Source organism: Patella vulgata, chromosome 7, assembly GCF_932274485.2.
Source record: "Patella vulgata chromosome 7, xgPatVulg1.2, whole genome shotgun sequence".
Taxonomy (NCBI): domain Eukaryota; kingdom Metazoa; phylum Mollusca; class Gastropoda; family Patellidae; genus Patella; species Patella vulgata.
In genome coordinates this window covers 18,820,629-18,840,651 of record NC_065885.2, presented here as the reverse complement: position 1 = coordinate 18,840,651, position 20,023 = coordinate 18,820,629, and the positions used below count along the sequence as shown (strand labels likewise).

The window sequence follows — 20,023 nt, the reverse complement described above, 5'->3', positions numbered from 1 at the left end:
TACAATTTCCCTTCCCCAGTTAAAAGATATTGTGCTCACTCAAATAATAAGAAAAGTTCCAAGTTAACGTTCTTAAGCAAAAAATCAAGTGTCCTCACTCAACCTTATACCAAGATAGTTTCCAGGTATTTTCACCTTTCTGAAAATAATTGAAAATTACATAGGTACATATAGTTGACCTTACTCCTTGTCAAGTGCAAGCTTAATTCAATGTGTATAGCATACGAAAATGTTTCATATTTGAAAGAGAGCATTTTAACTTGCAAACATAAATATGGTAAGAAAACTGGTTGTGATACCTGGCCTAGAAATGGTGTAGAGTTGTTTCTCACTTTCATGTTCTGCTGGTGCCACATCCAGTTCTCATGCTATTAAAATGTTAGACTGTGTCTTGACCTATAATCCTGGTTTTCAGGACGGGTTAAGAGGATCCTTGGCATTTGTGTGTCAAAGAGGAATAGGTGGAACCAATGCTGTCCTTGCAAAATTCTCTCTTCAGCTGTGATTGGTTAAAAACACAGATCAACCAATTTGCTTTGTCCTTAGATATTAATATTACAGCATAGGGGGAAGCATTAGTAGCAGCATGTCACAGGAGGATGGTTAAACTCATGTGACAACTAGAAGTTGCATGGTAGTCCAATTATTGACAATCTGTCAGACTCCATCTTCTCAATTACATACTGACTTGGGATTCATGTACCCAGAATCCTATCCTACTCTATCTTATTGATGAAATCTGGATAGAACTAAAGGTCATTAATCTTAGAGGTTGGAAGGTCAGATGAGGTCATTGTGTATAGTATATGTCTAATGTTTACACAGTGAGATGTTCATTTGATCTAATTATTTGGTCAATTATACATTGTTTATAAACTATGAGAGTAATTTAATAAGGAGTTTGTAAGAATAAATTATGATTGTGCTTTATATAGTAACACTGTAAATGTTTATCAGCAGGGGGGGGGGGGGGGGAAAATACTAGGTTGAAATTTAGATGTATGTTCACATTGGCACATATACATTTAAAAAAAAATATAAATCTTATTTGAAGTTCTAATTTTTACTGAATAAACAATTTGAGTATGCAAATCAAAGCTGAAAACAAAGAAATAGCCTATTTACATTGTCTGAATGTTTCAGCTCAAAATATTAAATCATTTTGAATGATCACTAAAACTGTTTATGGGGGTTACATAACTCTTTTTAGAGTGCTGGCCTCCAATTTTTAACTGAGTGACCTGATAAAGCAGGCCATTGGATACCCTTTTTAAACTTTAATTTATCAAGAAGTATTTAAAGTAGTGCACCTGCAAAATTCTATTACAACCCAAAAATTAAAGAATAGTGGAAAACTATCAAAACACAAGATGATTGGTAGTAATCAAGCTGATCTCGAACTGCACCGGAGATCTTGATGTTAGTATTTCTTTGAAATTGTACCATTACAATGAGCTTCAGATAGTCGATTAGGACGAGAATATTGGGTTTTAAGAGCATTCCACAACGAATTAACCACTTTTATGTAGATTTCTTCTTTGAACACAACTATCAGGGAAAATTTTCCTCTCTCACATTTCACAAACAGCTATACAGTGAATAAAAATAACCATAGCAGAATATACTCAATTCCATTCCAAACCGTCATTTTATTGATCGATTGGTGTATGAAGAGTTATTATCGCCAAAAGGAGATATGATTGACAGATGATTGACAGCTTGTTTAATCAGTGTGTGTTGATAATAGTAGTCATATTATTGTTACAGAACTGTCAGTTATCTTGAACTTCTCATTGATAAATATTAGGTTAAACGGGACAGTGATTCACCACTGTTAATATAATATCATATCAATAGAGTGATGGGGTGGTGTGAGTTGAAGTCATATTTGTGGTTAGACCAATCTTAACAGTGATAGCCTTTCCTACACATATGTTCTCTCACACACGTGACAGCCAAAATTATATATAAAATAACTTTTAATTATGGCTGAAATACTTAGTTGTTAAAATTTATTATTTTTTTACATGTACAAGAAATACATGTACAAGCAAGATTTGGGCTTCTTGTATGAGTAGATATAGCATGATTTAATACGGTGTGAGGAGAAAAAAAAAAAAAAATACTGCATCAAGAACAGTACTATATCCAGCCTTTACAGCAGTATTAAGGCATCGAGTACTTCAACTACTTCTGACCTCCATTTGGATTTATGAGTCTTTAGAAAAAATTTTTTAAGATTTTGTAATGATTGTTGAGAGAAAATTTTTGACTTGTTAATTTTGATGAGTAGACCTACATTCATTTTGAGTAACTCCTATTGGCTACTTCTATTAGTTTGTAAGCAATGTCAAGAGGTTTTGCCTTTATAGTACATTCTTTCAAGTACTCACTTTAGTTACTCCATTTATACTGAACTCTTCAAGTAAACTATTTTTTTTTTACGTTTATTTACTTTCTTGTGTCGTGTAAACATGATGCTTAATACTTGTATTGTTCTCGTTAGCTCTTTGTTAACTCGGTGGACCAATTGGGTTTTAATACCAACCTATGTTAGGAATGAATTTTAACCTTTTCAGTCTTCTTTAGTATTGCTGGCAATGTTTGTTTATACTCTTCGCATCATCTTTGTTTATTTTCCTCGTCACTTTGGTGGCAATGACGGGTGCGTATTTGTCGGTTTGCCTGTAGGGATAAACACCCAATGTTTATGCAGAGTGTTATCAATGCTACAAGCTAATACGCTAATAAAACAAGTCCGCAGAAATACATTGGAATCTTCTCTAGATACAGAATCCAATCTTTTAACTTGTTTTGCGATCTATAAAACGTGATCTGAATTGGTTGTAAAAGTCGCATTTTGCATCATTTTGAACACATTTTGAGACAGTATTGTATTTGAAAGTAAATAGTTTTCTAGCATGTCTTCAAGCCTCTTAATTGGAGCATGCCTTGTGTAAAAGAATTAGAATTTCAAGATTTGTTTCAATGTTCTGATAATTAAGCATCCAATATTCAGCAGAAAGAGAATAAAATTATTAGTAGAAACAGATAACATCTTTTGAGTCCCAGTTTTCCATCTTGAAATGTTTTTATGCAATAATAATGAAAACACTCAAAACAAAGTTTGGCCTTATATCATGTTTTACTGAATTGACCAGTATGAATGTTTTGGTTAATTGCAGATGTTTTCTGTAATCGTCAATGAATGTCGGGCAAAAGCTGATGCATTGACAGATACAAATCTTGTGATGCCTGTCATTTCTTCCGATTATTTTTCTGCCTTATCATTAAAAAAAAATTGTTTGGCAGATAGAACTTTAATAGTGCCTAGGGACATTTCGACGAGGATATTCTCGTCAGTATCATGCATATGTTAAAGACGAGAGTATCCTGGTCGAAACGTCGCCTCTTGTTTTTTGACAGTACATGTTTAATTGGTATGAATCTATCAGTATTATATCCATACATGTACCTTCCTAATATGTAAAATATAATTAATTTTAATGTGTTTGTCATTTCAGCGGATTTGAGTTCAGCAAGTGAATGTTCTGATAATGATTCTGATTATAGTATTGAAGGCAGTGGTGGTGGAGGACGAGATATAACCAACTTTCCTATTAACCGTAATACCAATAATTATTTCTGTCGTCACTGTAATACTACAAGTAAGTTGATAATTCAATTTAAATTGGTAGTATGTCTTCTTTCTGTGATTAAAGAACTTTATGTGCAAACTTAGATATTGAAATATTGAAAAGCTTTTTGTATGTTAGTTCACCGATGCCAGTTCTGTTGAGTGGAGTTTAAGCCCATTTCTCTCCATCTCTCAAATTAGACTAATGTTAACTATGGGAATAAAAACAGAAGACGAATTTATGATGTAATTAATTACTGAACTTCAAGATTCTCAGTCATTCTAAGGCAACACAAATAAAATAACTTGTTTCTCGGGCACCGCCCGCACGCAAAATTGGTTGCGCGTGCAGTCTATTTATTAGTCTTGATGAAAAAAAATAAATATGTAACGCCCGCCCGCACATCGACAAGCAAGTCGTAAAAAAAATATCCCGCATGTACCTACATCCGCCATACATGTATATCTATTCAAATGTATTAAAAATGATTCAGATGAACATGCTGTCTTTTTTATCCGAACAATGGCGAAGTTTGGCAGATTTGCCTTTTTTATTGATATCGAAAGAACCTCCATTTTGTATCACGTGATATTAATTACCTCCCCTGATAAACTAGAATTTGATTCGTGTTAAAAGTCATTGGCGACAATATTTCAATCATTCGATCGTAATCGGCTCATTATTGCCGGCTTCAGTCGGTCCTTGTTTGGAAAATCCTATTGATAAAATAATGAACCGTAGAACAGGTTAATTAATTATAGCTAAGAATACGATACGATGACGATAGCCGTCATAATGCATACCTTAGAATCTGGGTCATTAGTAGTTTCGATAATCCGGAAAATAATAATTGGATTACCGATTTGATGGTTTTACTGACCAGTTGTTAGTTAGATTTAAATAGTCATTCAATATAAACACCGGATAGAACACCGAATATCCTGAGAAACACACCGAATATCCCAAGAAACAGTATTTCCTACAATCTCCAATACCGATGACACGGTGTGACATGCATTGGTTGGAATTCGGTAAATAATTATAAATAAACCGGCGATACTAGATTTAGTTTTAAATACTGTTTACCATTATTATTATTTTTGATACACCTGGTGAAAGAGGCTTAGTTTTTAAAAATATTGTTGTCTTTATGGAGGGCTATTACATAGTCGTATGGAATTTTATTTTAAACCAATTTCAATTATGTGAATTAAATATGGAAAATTATTTTCCTTTCAGTCAGTGTTCAGTCTCAGTGTTTTAGTAGACTTGATTTTGGGTTTATGTTTAAAGTATGTACAATAAAGTTGAATATAACGGAAAGCAAAAACGTAAACAAGTAATGACTTTCTCATTTAAAAAAAAAAAAAAAGAAAGACTGCCCTCCCGCCCCAACAATTTTCAGCAATAGCCAAATTTTATTTTGCACCATCAATGAGTAAAAAAAAAAAAGAAACCGCCCTCCCTCCCTACAGTTTCAGCTGTCAGTTGCCCGAGAAACAAGACATTTATTTTGTGTGGCCTAATACATATTTTCCCCGGTATCTTGTCAAGAAGACATATAAATACAGATTGATCTTCTAGACAATCATTTATTCTACCGGTATTACATATACTTACTTTCAAAAATTGAAAGATTATACATTATTCTAATATAAAAATAAAACCATGAATGTTCCTTTATAAAGGATGTCTTCTTTAACTGGCAGGTTGTATTCTGACAATTAATTTCTTTTACTGTAACTGAATTTTTTCTAAAGCTTAAAATGGGAAATGTTACTGTAGAATGTTAGGAAAGAAATTCAGTTTTTATTGGACCAATTTGTAATTAGACATATATCAACTAACTTTTCTCAGATAATATGCCTTATTCACTACTAGTGTTTTTGAAAATGTTTTTCTCTTTGATTTGATCAAGGAAATGACAATAATAAAATGGTCTTATGGTAGGCATTCATATTCCCACTAAGGGAAATTGTTTAGTGCACATATACTCTTAACAGACACACTGTCAAGACTCTTGAGCATATTTTTATTTGACAAATACTCTAAAACTATAAATTTTGACAATCTATCAATTAAACTTATCAAATCTTGCACTTGCATATTCATGATTCAAAGGTTTACGTCTTGGGATTTTTGTGTAAATAAATTATAATGCTATAAAGATTTTTTTTTTCTATGATCACACATTTATTCTGTAAACAGGGGAGGTTGCGCATGCGCGCTGTATTATAAGGTCTGTCATTTAGTCAGGCGTGGTTTCGATCCCCCAGTTGTACGTGACAAGGATCGCCGGGACCTCTGGTTTCCTCCCACTGCTAAAGACCCCTATGCACAAACGAATTATTGAAATAAAATTGAAACCATATGTTAGTCCCGAAGTGACCTAGTTTGTGTCAAGTAGACGTTAAACTCCATTTCTCTCTGTCTTTATTCTGTAAATAAAAGTTGAACATAATTGTACACAAGTCCAGTTTTAATAGTCTCTGAATTCTATTGAATTTATACTCTAGGTGCATATAAGACATATTAGTTTTCAATTCCCAAGTGGCGTGGCTCAGACAATAAAATTAGATTAAATTCATCTCATGCAAAACAGACATTAGTCAGATTTTTTGATAGATGTTAAAATATGTTACTTATCAAGTATTTTGTAGAAGATTCCAAATGTCTACAAAATTACAGTGCAGATGTTTTATCTGAAGTCTCAAATTTAACTTTTGAAAAACTTATTAAATTGCATTGTTAATTTCTATTTTTCAGCATCTAAAGATTGGCATCATGCTGGTAAAGATAAAAGTCTACTATGTACAGATTGTCGAATGTTCTTTAAGAAATATGGCGAGGACCGTCCCCTTGACAGTCCCCAAGATACAACTAATACTTTCCTCTTTAAACCTGTAAAGGAAGAGGAAGACGACGAAGACGGGAAGCACAACATGCGAACACGTCGAAATAATAATAATACAGTAAGTTAATAATATTATGTATATATAAATAATAATGATACAATATTAGTGTTTAACTAATAATAATACCTTAAAGATGCATTATGGGAGATTTGATAAGGAGTTGGCAGTTCTCACTATAATAATTAAAAACTAGGTAACGTAAAGTCAATTTGCTGAAAATGTCATTCGAATTGATCCACTATGAACCGAGAACTAAGCGAATGAAATTTCTGCCTAGCCTTGGTCATCATTACAAAAATCAGTACGATAAACAGCATAGTCTCGATTATCCATTTAATTGTTTAATCGAGAAGGAAAGTTATGCAGTAAATCGGCTCACAATCCACTTAAGATCGCAGGCTAGCGATGCCATCTAGAGTTGATTATGGTCTGGTAGTAGAAAATATAATTGACAAAGTATAGAATTTTTTTCAAAACACAATATTGTTTTATAAAAATAAAATAAGCAAAATGCCTGTAATGTGATATTAACTTAACATGCTACTATGAATTAGTTCAAGTGTATTCCTAGTTAAATTTTATTGAAACCAATAAAGTAATTATAAATGAGATCCTTGTCTGCCTAATGTAGCCCTTCAGCTGTAATTTTATCCCGAAGAAGTCAAACAACAGCAATCAAGAATATTTTGTTGATCTCATTCTGTACTATTGTTTCATCTGATTTTAGGGAGGAAATAATAAAGGAAAGAAAAAAGAAAGAGGCTGTACAAGTAGTCCCGATAATATTGACGGTATTATTAATGGTAATTCTGACCCAAGTAAAAACAGTGATCGTAAATCTCCGAGTGTAGGTAGCACTTGTAGTAACAGTAGTACAGATAAAGAAAGTAAAGACAGCAATATAAGCGACAAGGTTAGTCTTCACTATTTATTGTGTGGTTTATAAATTTTATTCAAAAGATTTCAATCAGTGGATGATTGTTCACCTCTAATGGTGATGACATACATTCTTAAAATGCTTCTAAATCATTCATGCAACCAGACTGGCCTCCATATTAAAAGTTTTTGGCTATGCACGTTTTTAAAAAATGAGAATTTTATGGTTATCTGAAATTGACCAAGATAAAGACTTCACATGATTTGACACTATATTTAGTTGTTTACAGCATTCTTTATATTACATGTTAGGATTTACACAAGATTACCCCAGACAAAATATGTTTTATTATATGACTATTTTATGTGGGCAAACTGTGTGAAAGATGCTGAAGACCATAAACTCACTCAACATCAGATGATCGTAAAGTTGTTTGAGTCTGATGATAAAACCATTTTACTTGTTATCACAGAATATATTAAAACATGCTTTTAGTTCTATTTATAATCCTAGTGTATACATTGTACAGTATTATAATAGATGATGTTTTAAACAGGCTGTGTGATATAGGATTATTTCACATTTCTGGTTCTTGCATTTTCATTAAGATAGAAAAAAAAATATGAATTACCTGAGGAGGCGAGAGTGTTTTTTCGAAATTGTCTGTTCAAAGACATCTTGATTGAAAACATCTTCTTTATCTTTAACATGAATTTTTAGGATAAATGTTCTTTTAGGTGTTTTTTTCGTCGATTTATACATTTTGTTGTGTGTGTGTGTGGGTTGTTGTAGTTTTCTTTAAAAACATTCCCATCTTCTTGCATGTTTTTAAATAGAACAACCCTGATGAATTGATATGAATGTGATAATGTAATAAAATATAAGCCTGTATTCAGTCATACCGATTCTGATGTTGATAAATAAATTTAATATTATCATTTCAGAAGGAAGACAGTGAGAAATCATTAAAGAGGCACAATATAACTGAGAGTGAAACAAAAGCTAAAAAGAAAAAATCTCAGGTAAGTGGATTCTTCAATTATACAATAATGTTCTAACCATACTTCAAAATATTATCTTAATAAACTAGAAAATTGTTTTAACCAGTCATTGGTGAATTAACAAGTCTCAGCTGTAAAAAAAGGGTAATCTTGGCAAACTAAATGTAGGAATTTATTTGATTTCATTGAAATAATGAATATTGTAACTTATAAATTGTTTGATATTTTAGGACCGCTCTGATTGTGACTCAGTATCCGATTCTAGTAGTATATCAGGTAATGATGATATAGGTAATGATGTTGATGAAGATGACAATAATCAGGTACGTTTCTTTTTACTCATTTATTTCTTTGACTCTGAATTAAAAGATCTCTTAAGTATTTTGATATACAATGATGATGCACTCAAGCATGGTTGGACTTTAGTTGATTTAGGTGCACAAAATGCTATATCTTAAATATTTATCAGTTAAAAAAAAATAAAATGTTGTTCAGTAGTCACCTTATACATCCAAACTGTAGCGATTCTCAGAAAATAACGCCCTGGCTTCAATTAACTCAAAGCTAGCAAAACTTCTGGATTACTTGAATTAGCTCCCATCTTTTATCCATTTGGTCTATTGCGGTGAGACGTTTCCCCAACTTACTGTTTCTAGGAAACCTGATGATTATTTTATATACACATTGTGAAATAAATTTAAAAAAAGTGAAATTCTTGGGTTCATGGATAATTAATTGATGTTTGTTGTATTTGTAGGACGAACTAAGTTCCAGTACACCTCCAACAACTCCAACACCATCTGAGGTCGATTATCAGCCACTAAAAGATTTGGTGAAACCTGAACCCCAGCATCCAGTACAATCACCACTGCATATAGCTCATACTCTTCCACCAAAACCTCTTCACATGCCAGAACCTCATCACTATCCTTCATTACCAATACCACAGTCATCGCAACATAGTTCCTTCCATCATCCACATTTACCTGAAACATCTTTACCACTACCGCCAACAACCTCGGCCCCTTTACAGACTCAACATCCGAAGCCAGAAGAAATGGTGGACAAGAAACCAGATATTGCATCGTTGCAGCAATACACAGCGATGTATCCCCTCGCCCCAACACATGCAACGCAACCAGGTGGTCCACCGCCGATACCAGGGTTGATACCTATAAAAAAGGAACCCTTGTCCCCACGCCACCATGTGGCTTCAGCGTGGAAGGAAGTGAAGAATGACTCTGATATTCCAAATAATGTGACAAATAAATTCCCTTCGCATCGGGAAAATTCATTCACTGGATTACCATATCCATCGCATTCTATAAGTAGTGTTTCCACGGCAGCACATGGAGGTGCTTTACCGGAAGATAAACCAGAGAGGCGTGAAACTGAAATTGTTAAACCTATACATCATGTAGCTCCATCATCTATAGCATCAATACCACCTCATCAACACCTACCACAAGACATGTCACTACAATCTAATTTATTTAACCCTCGCCCAGCTATACCCGAACTTAAACCAACACCAGTATCAAGCAGCAGCAGCAGCAGCAGTAAAGACACAACAACGATGACAGCTCCTCCTATGACAGTCACGGTCGATCCAGATGATGATGATGACACTGACCTCCGACCTCCTAGTCCTGACACGGAACCCCCTACTCCTTGTAACAAGGAATTTCATAAAAGTGCTTCAGCTATGTAAGTATTTCTCGATTAAAATCAGAATTTAAATACATAGGAGTCATTTTCATATCATAATTTTGCAGACGCGTATAATTCTAGCCATACTATTAAGCATTATATTAAGGCTGATTCAGATTAATTCCATTGCTAAGAACCTATTACTAGCAGTATGGGATATGTATTTACTAAATTGAATTCAATTTCACCAAAAATTTGAAAGATGAGTCCCTTTTCCTGTCTATTGGTAATCCGGTGATCTTTAAGGGTGGTTCTGCATACACCGCCTCAGTGAAATCCAGTACAATGAAATAAGGTTCTGCTCCGACTTGGTATATGAAGATGGGCATAGGCCATACAGTATGCTTTGCAGAAATTTTTTCCAGGACAGGGATGCTATAGCCTACTAAGAGATAGAATTCCAACTTCCAAAACAGGACCTTGGTATTTCGTCCCAACGGAAAGACTATACGTTGTCCTTGCCATGGCCCTCTGTTGTGCACCATGACAAGGGGGAACCACGCTAGAAAATCATGATGAACTTTCTCGGCCAACACCGTGACCGAACCCGCGACCACCCGGTTAGCAAGCCGACGTCTTACTCACTGAGCCACATTGGCTCCCGAAATGCAATACATTTAATTGTTGTAGTTTACGTTTACTTCATGATTTCATGTGATTTTTTTATATTACAGATTTATTCAGATATTAAATCGTGGTAAAAACTCATGTTCTCGTTCTGATTATGTATTTAAACCTCTACCCGATTCTAAACTAGCTAAGAAACGTGAAGATCGGGAGAAGAAAACAGCTCATGTTCAACCAATGAAAGAAGAGAAGGTAAATTTTATTGCTAGTACATTGCATCTTTATAAAACAACTTCCAAAAAACCATATTGCACATTCGACAGTCATGCAAATTCAACAGATATAGGATTTTATAACAAAGGAATATTATGAATAGATGATCTGTGAAACATTAGAATTAACATATCCGTTAAATGGTTGTTACCTTAAATTAAGATATATAACTGTTGTTGCCATAAATTACAAACTACATTGTGTATTGCTCATATCCTTTCTGCATTGTAGAAGAGAATGGAGACTCCACCAAGAACGACATCTGCAGACGCTCAAGTTACAAGTAGTATATCTCATTCCCAGCATTCATCGGGCTATAGTGAACGTCATACACCCCATCCATACAGCGATACACCAGCTCTACGACAATTACATGAATATGCTAGACCCCATGCCATGGGTAAGATATTCTCTTTTTAACCAATGGTTTAAAATGTTAATGCATTGGCTTATTCGATGAAATCATAAGGAATACATACACATGGTCCAGGAAGCCAAGTTTCTTTCCAAGTACATGGACAGTCATTGCTGCTAAGTGTGTTCGTTTATTCATTTAAAAACTATGCCATCACTAGATTATAGCATGCTGTAAACTAATTTGTTAACATGAGAGATGAAAGCAAAACTATAGTAGATAAGGTACCATGTTCTAAAACTTTGCAATGCTTACAACTAATCAGTGAATATTTAAATGATATTTTATTTGTTTAAACAGGTCAAGATATGCGATCACCATATGGTATGGGAATGCATTCACCAATGGATCCTTTCTACAGATTAGCCTTATATCCACCCGGTTCGAGAGAAAGGTACAATTTGTTTCTCTTTTTAATTATTTTATGCATAAGAATCTCTTAACTTTTTAAAGATCTTCAGTGTTAAGTTCCCCCACCCCCAAATTGATTTGTCTAAACGGTCAAAAAGGGGACAGATTCGGTCAATCCGTATAACTGATGATTTACAATTCACTGAATTTTTAAATCATTTTCAGAGACTTTAATAAAGGCTTACACAGTGTTTGTATTCTAAGGTCTTATTCAAATATATTTTTCAAAATTGATTACATTTATGTACTGAATGACTTCTTTGCCTTAATATGTTTCTGTGTTGTTTTAGGTTGGAGTTGGAATTAGAAAGAGATAAACGTGAACGTGATGCAAGAGAAAGGGAGTTAAGGGAACGAGAGTTACGTGAAATAGAATTACGTGAAAAAATGAAGGCAGAGATGGAAATGAAACCACCAGGTAAAGAAATGTAGCCTTTGGGTGGGTGGGGGAGGGGGGGGGGGGAGAATGTTCATTAGGCAAAAACAAAACAACAGTAAAAATTGCAAGAAATAATCAATTTGATTTGGGAACTATCATACTATTATTGCCTCCTAGATCAAACAGGGGTGGCATAGCGTCTTCATAAGGGAAAATTGCATATAGTTAATTTAGGATTTTGTTCATTTTCAGGACTCGACAGACTTTTACCTCCAGGAGCTAATCCTCTAGATCCTCATTGGTTAGAATTACAGCGTCGATATGGTTATCCTCCGGGAATGGCAATGGTTGGTCATCCAGGAGCATCTGGTTCTGGGGGTCACATCCCAGGAGTTTATCCTCCAACTAGTCTAGCTAATGATCTCATGCAAAGGGAACGGGAAAAACTTGAACGATTAGGTGAGTTGATAAACTATTTTTAAGGGAATTAATACTTTAATATAAATTTTATAGGATTTTATCAAGGAATCATAATGTTATGTCAGTATATTATTTTTAGCTTGTCACAGTTAAATGTAAAATCCACTTTAAAAAGCCTGTCTTCTTTAGCCTGGTTGGTGCAAAAAAGGAAAACATTTAATTTTTAAAAACAGCAAATTGAAAGGGAAAAGTGCCCAATTTGGTCACATGACAGTGGAATATATATATATATATATTTTTAAAGAAATACTATTGACTGTACAAATCTATAGCTATCTATAACAACAGCTTAATATATTTTATAGCATAGTTTCTAACATTCCTACAGAATTGTAATTAATTTATTTTTAGATATTCAATATATTGATAATAAGAAACAAAATAAGAACTTGATGCTATTTGATTTAAGTACTCCATTTATAGGTCAATATGACAGTATAAGTCAAATGTATAGTCTTGGACTGTCTCAAGCAAATGTAATCTTATTAATTGTCATATTTTTCAAAACAATATTCAAATTTCTTACTCCAGTTTTGGCTATTTCAATTTTGTTTCTATTTGCTTGAAATAAATCAATTTTGTTTCTATTTGCTTGAAATAAATCTTTCTTAAACTAAATTTGGATAGGATATTTCTGGACGATCTAGTTTCTAATTTGTTGTCCGTTTGATAAATAATAAAGATGATTTGATATTTAGTATTGTATGTAACTATGTAAATTAGGTATACCATCTGGTCTTCATCAAATGAACCCAGAAGCAGCAGGACCACCACCCGCAGGCTACCCGTATGGTCAGGGTATGATGGATCGTCTTCAAGCCGAGAGATTACAGGTAGAACAACTCTCTATGTCAGGAGATCCAGTCGCCAGGATGCAACAGATGGGGATGGCGTCGCGAGCTGCCGCAGCTTTGGCAGCACATCACACGCACGCGCATTCACACACACACCTACACCTACACCAACAACAGGACCGTCTGCTGGGACTACAACAACTAGCAGCCAACCACGCCCTATATCCCAACATGCAACCGCCACCAGGTAAGCTGGGGGAACCCTTCTCTTCCCATCCCTCTTTCCCTTTTTAAACTAACAGCGACTTTCTCGAATTATTATTCCAGATATTCTACATACCGATCATTTGACGGGCAAGATGATATACCAATATTATTCTCAGCGGCTAACGAAAGAACAACATGTTTATTCACACAGACTTACTAACGACTCGCCTTCGTCCTTTCTACATTTGAAGAACGATAGACCCACCATTGATTCTTCGCATTTGGTTTATCAGTTCTCTAGTAAGTTGACCTTCCGTGTTGAAACAGTTGTCGTTAAAATAAGTTTACCGAACTTATATTCAGCTAACTGATACAATCTTATTTTTAAAACAATGTACATGTATGTCTTTCGTTTACCACCCACAATTTATGTTTTTGTTTTCGGTTTTACAATTTTGGTTTTTATCCCCCGATTAAGCATAAGCTCTTGGCTCCCAACAAAAATCAAAACGACAACAAAAAAAAAGCCCAAAATATGTTAGTATATCATCCTACCTGAATGCCGTATTGTGAAAAATATTTACAATTTTATTTACAAATTCCTTTTATTTTGCTTTAATCCTCTTTATGTTGTAATTTATGTGTTGTTTCAAAAAAAAAATTATTCTTATTTTGCATGGTTTAATAGTTCGAGAAAGTCGTGTTTGTAGCCATATATGTATTTTATTTTTTTTGACCATAAAGAATTCTTCTTTGTCACTATGCTTTGATGATCCCAAATAAAAGTTCTGTCATATCAGCATGAATCTGTTCTGAGACAAGGGACTCTTGCCTTGGTAAAATAGCACACTGAGATATGTGATTGAATGCTACCAGTGGCCGTTAAATCTTGAAGGCTATTGTATCTTTAGTCCAATGGTGTTACAAGGACAAACAACTTGTATCAATGATGAATGAGTATATTGTAGCACTTGAAATATATTTACATTTCCACAAGTTGAATCCAGTTATAATGAGGCGGATAAGGATAAGTGGCCAGTTATTCATATGAATGCAAAAATTTTAAGATTTACAGCCATTCATAGATTAACATTTCTTTACTGGAAAAACTTCCTCCTGCCATACACCATAGTAAATGATTCTTGAATCATAGTATACCTAAAACCTAAAAAGTGTTTACCATTAAAAATGATGTGTCTGTTGCACAAGCCGAAATGGTTACACGGCAGTTCGGTAAATATCTGGACCCTGTTTCTCGAAATCTTAACTAAAGATAAAATCCAAATTTTAGTAGATACTTCAATTTTGATTGGCTAAGCACTAAAATCCATCTAATATTATCCAATCAATTTACTAAAATTTGGATTTTATCTTGGTTAAAATTTCGTGAAACAGACCCCTGATTAATGAGTATACCATACAAAATTCCAGGTAATTTTCTTTTTATTGTACATTTGATTATAAAAAGGTTTATTTTTTATTTTTTTTAGGAGCTGATCCATTAACTGGTTTACCCTCTACAAGTGGTTCTGGTTCAAATCCAGCTATTTCATTAGCTGGTGTACCTCCCCCTGTATCACAAGCATTATTATCACAGTGTAATAGTAGGGACCAGGAATTATTACAGAGGGAACTGTATAACCGTGCTGCGTACATGGATCCTGCACTAGCTCATCAGGTAAAGATTTGATACTTTGATTTTCCAACGCTGAAGAATAATTATACAGGTTTCATTGATGTTTTATGTGGGCTAATGACTCCTTGTCACATAAGCAAATGTTAAAAACTTAAAACTCAAAAGACAGTTAAAGTACTTAAAATTATTTATCAATTTGAATTAACATTTTAGTAACATTTAATAGACTTTAAATTGATGTCTTAAATGCTGAAATGAAATGAAATGAAATGGGGTTTAACGTCCTATTGTTCTGCTCCTAAACTGGGCTAATGAAGACGGGCATACGCCATACAGTGTGCTATGAGGGAAATTTTGCCTGGGCAGCGGCACTATCGCCTACTCTGATATCGAATTCCAACTGCCAAGGGATCTTTTACGTGCATTCCAATGTATACATGGGACCTCGTTATTTTGTCTCATCCGAAGGACTAGACAGCTGTCCTTGTCAGGCCCTCCGTTCTGCACCACTGACAAGGGGAAACCACGTCGGAAAATCGGTATGAACTTTCTCGGCCAATGCAGGGATCAAACACCCGACCTCCAGACTAGCGAGTCAGCGCTTTAACCACCTAGCCACCATGGCTACCGTCTTAAATGCTATTGATTTAATGTGTCAAGAGCATCACAATAATAAAGGAGATGGCATTAAAATGCCAATCATGTGGGCTACTGAAGTTCATCAACTGTATTTTCTATATCATTGAGATATTTTGAATTACATGTATGTATTTATTATTTCAGTTATCAGCACAGGCGGCTCATCATGAAGCGTTACAGAGACACATGTTAGAGCGTGATCGATTTGGTGCCTCAGGCCATTTACCACATTAGCCAATCAAATACCATTTTACATCATCACAAATCATATAACCAGCATCTTCATAGACAAGTGTTCATTATGAAACAAAACTTTATCAAATTGACTGAAATATCATTTGAACTCGAATGTGTTCGATGTGAGGATATTTTCAGAAACATAAAAAGTGTTCATGAATTTGTGTGAAAAGACCCTTTATTTATATATTTATGCAGACCAACTTTATATATAATAAATTATAACCGCGGGTGAAAGTTCCTGCGACAAACACATATAGTTTCAATATATAGAAGGATAATGGAATGATGTTAATAGTGTAAATTTAATTCTTGAGTTTAATATTTATATGTTCATGGATATTGGTGGATAATAGAACAACAACAGTTTTATTTATTCAAAAAATATAAACATTCACGTAATTGAATAATTGCTTGTGTTGATACTTCAAAGAAAATGAAATGGCATGAGAGGAAACATGGAGCAAATCCATTGAGAATTAAAAACAAAACAAAGTTCTTGATGTGATTATCAATAGTATGTAAATTGAAACTGGAGGAATAGACTATTTATAGAATAGTTACATAACATTCTTTCAAATCTTCATATAAAATGTCATCACCGGACATTTACGTACTATTATTTGTTTATATGAGGCTGCAAATTTTACAATCATTTATTGTAAATTTTTATATTTGTAACTTGGTGGTGACTTTACAATTACATACTTCACAAAGATCAAATGCTGGAACATAGTGTTTTAACGAAATGTGTTGTCATTTGATTGTCAAAATGTGCTAACTAATGGTGTAGACTACCCCTATAGGAATTCATTCAGTCTTGTATTGTGTGAAAGGTCTGAAAGTCAAACCATAGACATGGTAATAGAAGAGAACAGATTATTTACACCAAAAAATTTGGTCTTAACAGAACACCTACAAATAATAAACACTATAAGGTGATTATTCTATGATGAGTGATTAATATCAAGGGTTATTTCCCTTTTGATACAAAACTGTAGTTTGTGTTTACTGTACATGATAAATTGAGGTGAAAATGACGAATTAAGAAACTTTTATTGTGCTAAATCCATATTACTTCATCAAAAGTATGCTTCTTTTAAAAACTCATCACATAAATTAATTTTGTGAGTTTGAAAGCAGGTAAAGTGAGAAAAAAATGGCAATATTTGTCAACATTCAGCAAACATCATTCAACATAGATACATTGATTGAAGTGGAAGTATTATTTCTATGTTTTCATATTTTATAAATTAATTGGTAGTAAAAGTCATATTGTCTGTGAAGTTGTGTGTTCATTCATTGTAAACTTTTACGTGATGTATATATTTCATGTAAGGGGCAGGATTAGGGTCAACATTTCTATTAGCACACATGTATTACACTTGTATAAATATGTTTTTATCAGAGTTATGCAATATTCAGTTAGAGAGTGTTGTTAACAATCATTAAATGTTTTGGTAAAAATTTTACAATGTCATTTAATGCCTAATACAAATTACTATTGTATTCAAATTGAAACAAGCTCCTGTTTATTCTTTTAAAAAAAGTTTATTTAATAATTCTTAGGGTTAAGTTAGTAAAGCCCAATACGGCAATAAGTAAATTTCATTTTCATTTAAATTAAAAATATTAGAAATAAAACTTAGTCATTTGGTGATTTCATATGATTTTATATAGAACTTTTTCTTTGCGGGATTGGGGGGGGGGGGGGAGAATCTTCAGATTGGTTACATTTTAATACTATTTTTCTAATGCAGGATAACTTTCGGAGCTTCATACGAAATATTTAAAACCTAAGCAGATAAATAAAAAAAGATTAAAATATGTTTTAGTCTTCCTGCTCCTATGCAAATATGTCTACATTTATAGTCAAATTATGTTTACCAAAATAAATCTGTTGCAAGGTAAAAAAAAATGTATTAAATTAGGATGCAATAATTTTGAGTTAGATAAAAAATGTAAGTTTTCAGACACAATTTCGGCTTGCGTGATCAAAACTATCTCTGAATTAAACAAATTGAAGACATTTTATTTTCTCTGTATGAATAGGATTCCCTTCCCTTAACATGTTGTACTGGTATTAATATCTTCACAATATTTTTTCAAATCTCATCAATTTCAGTATTTTTTAACATATAAATACTGAAATATATTTATAATATTATTTATAAAGCTTATAACGTAACTTTAGCAAGGTAAACCAAGTAGGCAGCATATGCAGTTGTAATTTGTTCCGTTATGCTTTGTGTGTGTGACTGATAGTCTTGTGTGTACGATGCTAATTGCTGTATTCTGCAATGTAAACCTGTTATCATTACATTACTTTTTGTCAGCCGGTCCTGTCTTATATTTTATTATTCTATCACCCCACCTTTCATGGCTTTTGATCTATGATAATCCTGATTTTGACTACATGTGTAAATGTTGCTCTTGGCTTCTAGATTTAGGAAACAAAAAGTTATAAAAATTCTGCTTCCCTGGCACATAAAACAATCGGAATGGATGTTTGTCTCATTAAAAACAGGTCTTGTAAACTTATTGACGTTAAATGCTCTGTATCGTTTGGCAGTGAACCACTGATCTTTCAAGAGTTCATGATGGGTGCTATCAGGTGGTCTTTAGAGTGTTTTATCACGAATGGTATATGTATGTAATCAGCTATAATTCTTTTAAAGTTTTGGACAGCAAGATCTCCATACAACAGTAGCAATATGATTAGTGTCATGACTTTTGTACCTTCTGTTCCCCAGGGTTCCACTTCGCAAAGCATATGTATACATGTGAATTAAAAACTTTTACTACACTATTGAACTTGAGTGTACATAATTATATATATGTATGTAACTTTAAGTCCTGAGCTTTGGCTCAGTTTAGGAGAAAAACAGTAGGACGTTAAACCCCATTTCATTTCATTTCATTTCCTGAGCTTGGGAAGCTGATCAGTTTGGACCCAAGCTTCTCCAGACAAAGGTCATTACTTCTATTTAGTTGCTTGGATTTTTAGTAGCCAATCAGTTTGTTGTCTTTGATACTTGAATCTAGATGTTTTATTTTACTAGGTCTACTTAAATAATTATTTAATAATGAAACCCAGTTATTACTGCACAACATTTACAGCTGTTATTATCAAGTATGTGTTAATTGTAGGCTTTCATTTGGTAGCAATCAGACTTGGCAACCAATCGACATTGCTAACAATAATATTGGCTTATGAAAGTGTGTGAAATAGCTTTATTTAACATCCGCTTCCCCCCCCCCCCCCACTGAGGTGATATCGCAGACAAAGTAATTTAAGTAATTTAACCTTGTATTTGTATTTGGAGGATACCCTAACCCTGGAACTTGATTGGTCCACAACCCTGGAGAGCAGAAGGTCTTAGATGATAATTTACTAGAGTACTATGATTAAGGAATGGAGGTTATTTTCATGCGTGTGTGTTTTCACATGTCATTATGTTAATTAATTGAGATTATCTATTATTGTCATTTAGTCAGTTCTTAATTTATAAACAAAAACAATGTGTGTATAAAAGATGTATATAATTTGTATGTATTTGCACGTCTCATTTTCCCCACCAGTGCACTTTCTCAATAAACTATATACAGTATAAAACAAGACTTAGTGTCATATTATGTTTTTTGTTCTGCAAAAAATTTCAAAGGGACTATTAACATAGGTTGATCCATCTGTCTGTTCAGATTGAGCTGTGTGATAAGCAATTGGATTGGTTGAGATTTTTGGAACTTTGATTCTAATGTGGTGAAACTTGGTGTATAGATTAACGACATCAATACCTGGAGTTCGATCATGAGCATTTTCTGCCTGGACTAATTAAAGATA

General features: G+C 33.6%; 1 protein-coding gene across 3 annotated transcripts in view; it reads left to right on the top strand.

Annotated features, from left to right (window-relative positions):
* Window positions 1-19,798, top strand: part of LOC126828064 (arginine-glutamic acid dipeptide repeats protein) — a 77,095-nt gene extending 57,297 nt beyond the window's left edge. For 2 of the 3 annotated variants that reach the window (XM_056102123.1, XM_056102125.1), the window contains 14 exons: window positions 3,525-3,668; window positions 6,405-6,610; window positions 7,281-7,466; window positions 8,375-8,452; window positions 8,662-8,754; window positions 9,189-10,138; window positions 10,816-10,960; window positions 11,213-11,381; window positions 11,697-11,790; window positions 12,098-12,225; window positions 12,439-12,645; window positions 13,390-13,707; window positions 15,158-15,345; window positions 16,087-19,798. In XM_056102123.1, coding sequence (XP_055958098.1) covers window positions 3,525-3,668; window positions 6,405-6,610; window positions 7,281-7,466; window positions 8,375-8,452; window positions 8,662-8,754; window positions 9,189-10,138; window positions 10,816-10,960; window positions 11,213-11,381; window positions 11,697-11,790; window positions 12,098-12,225; window positions 12,439-12,645; window positions 13,390-13,707; window positions 15,158-15,345; window positions 16,087-16,176 — 2,996 coding nt within the window. In that variant the 3' untranslated portion in view covers window positions 16,177-19,798. Of the gene's footprint in view, window positions 1-3,524; window positions 3,669-6,404; window positions 6,611-7,280; window positions 7,467-8,374; window positions 8,453-8,661; window positions 8,755-9,188; window positions 10,139-10,815; window positions 10,961-11,212; window positions 11,382-11,696; window positions 11,791-12,097; window positions 12,226-12,438; window positions 12,646-13,389; window positions 13,708-13,787; window positions 13,968-15,157; window positions 15,346-16,086 lie in introns of all 3 variants that reach the window. The other variant, XM_056102124.1, reaches the window with a different exon arrangement.
* The last annotated feature ends 225 nt before the right edge of the window (window positions 19,799-20,023 follow it).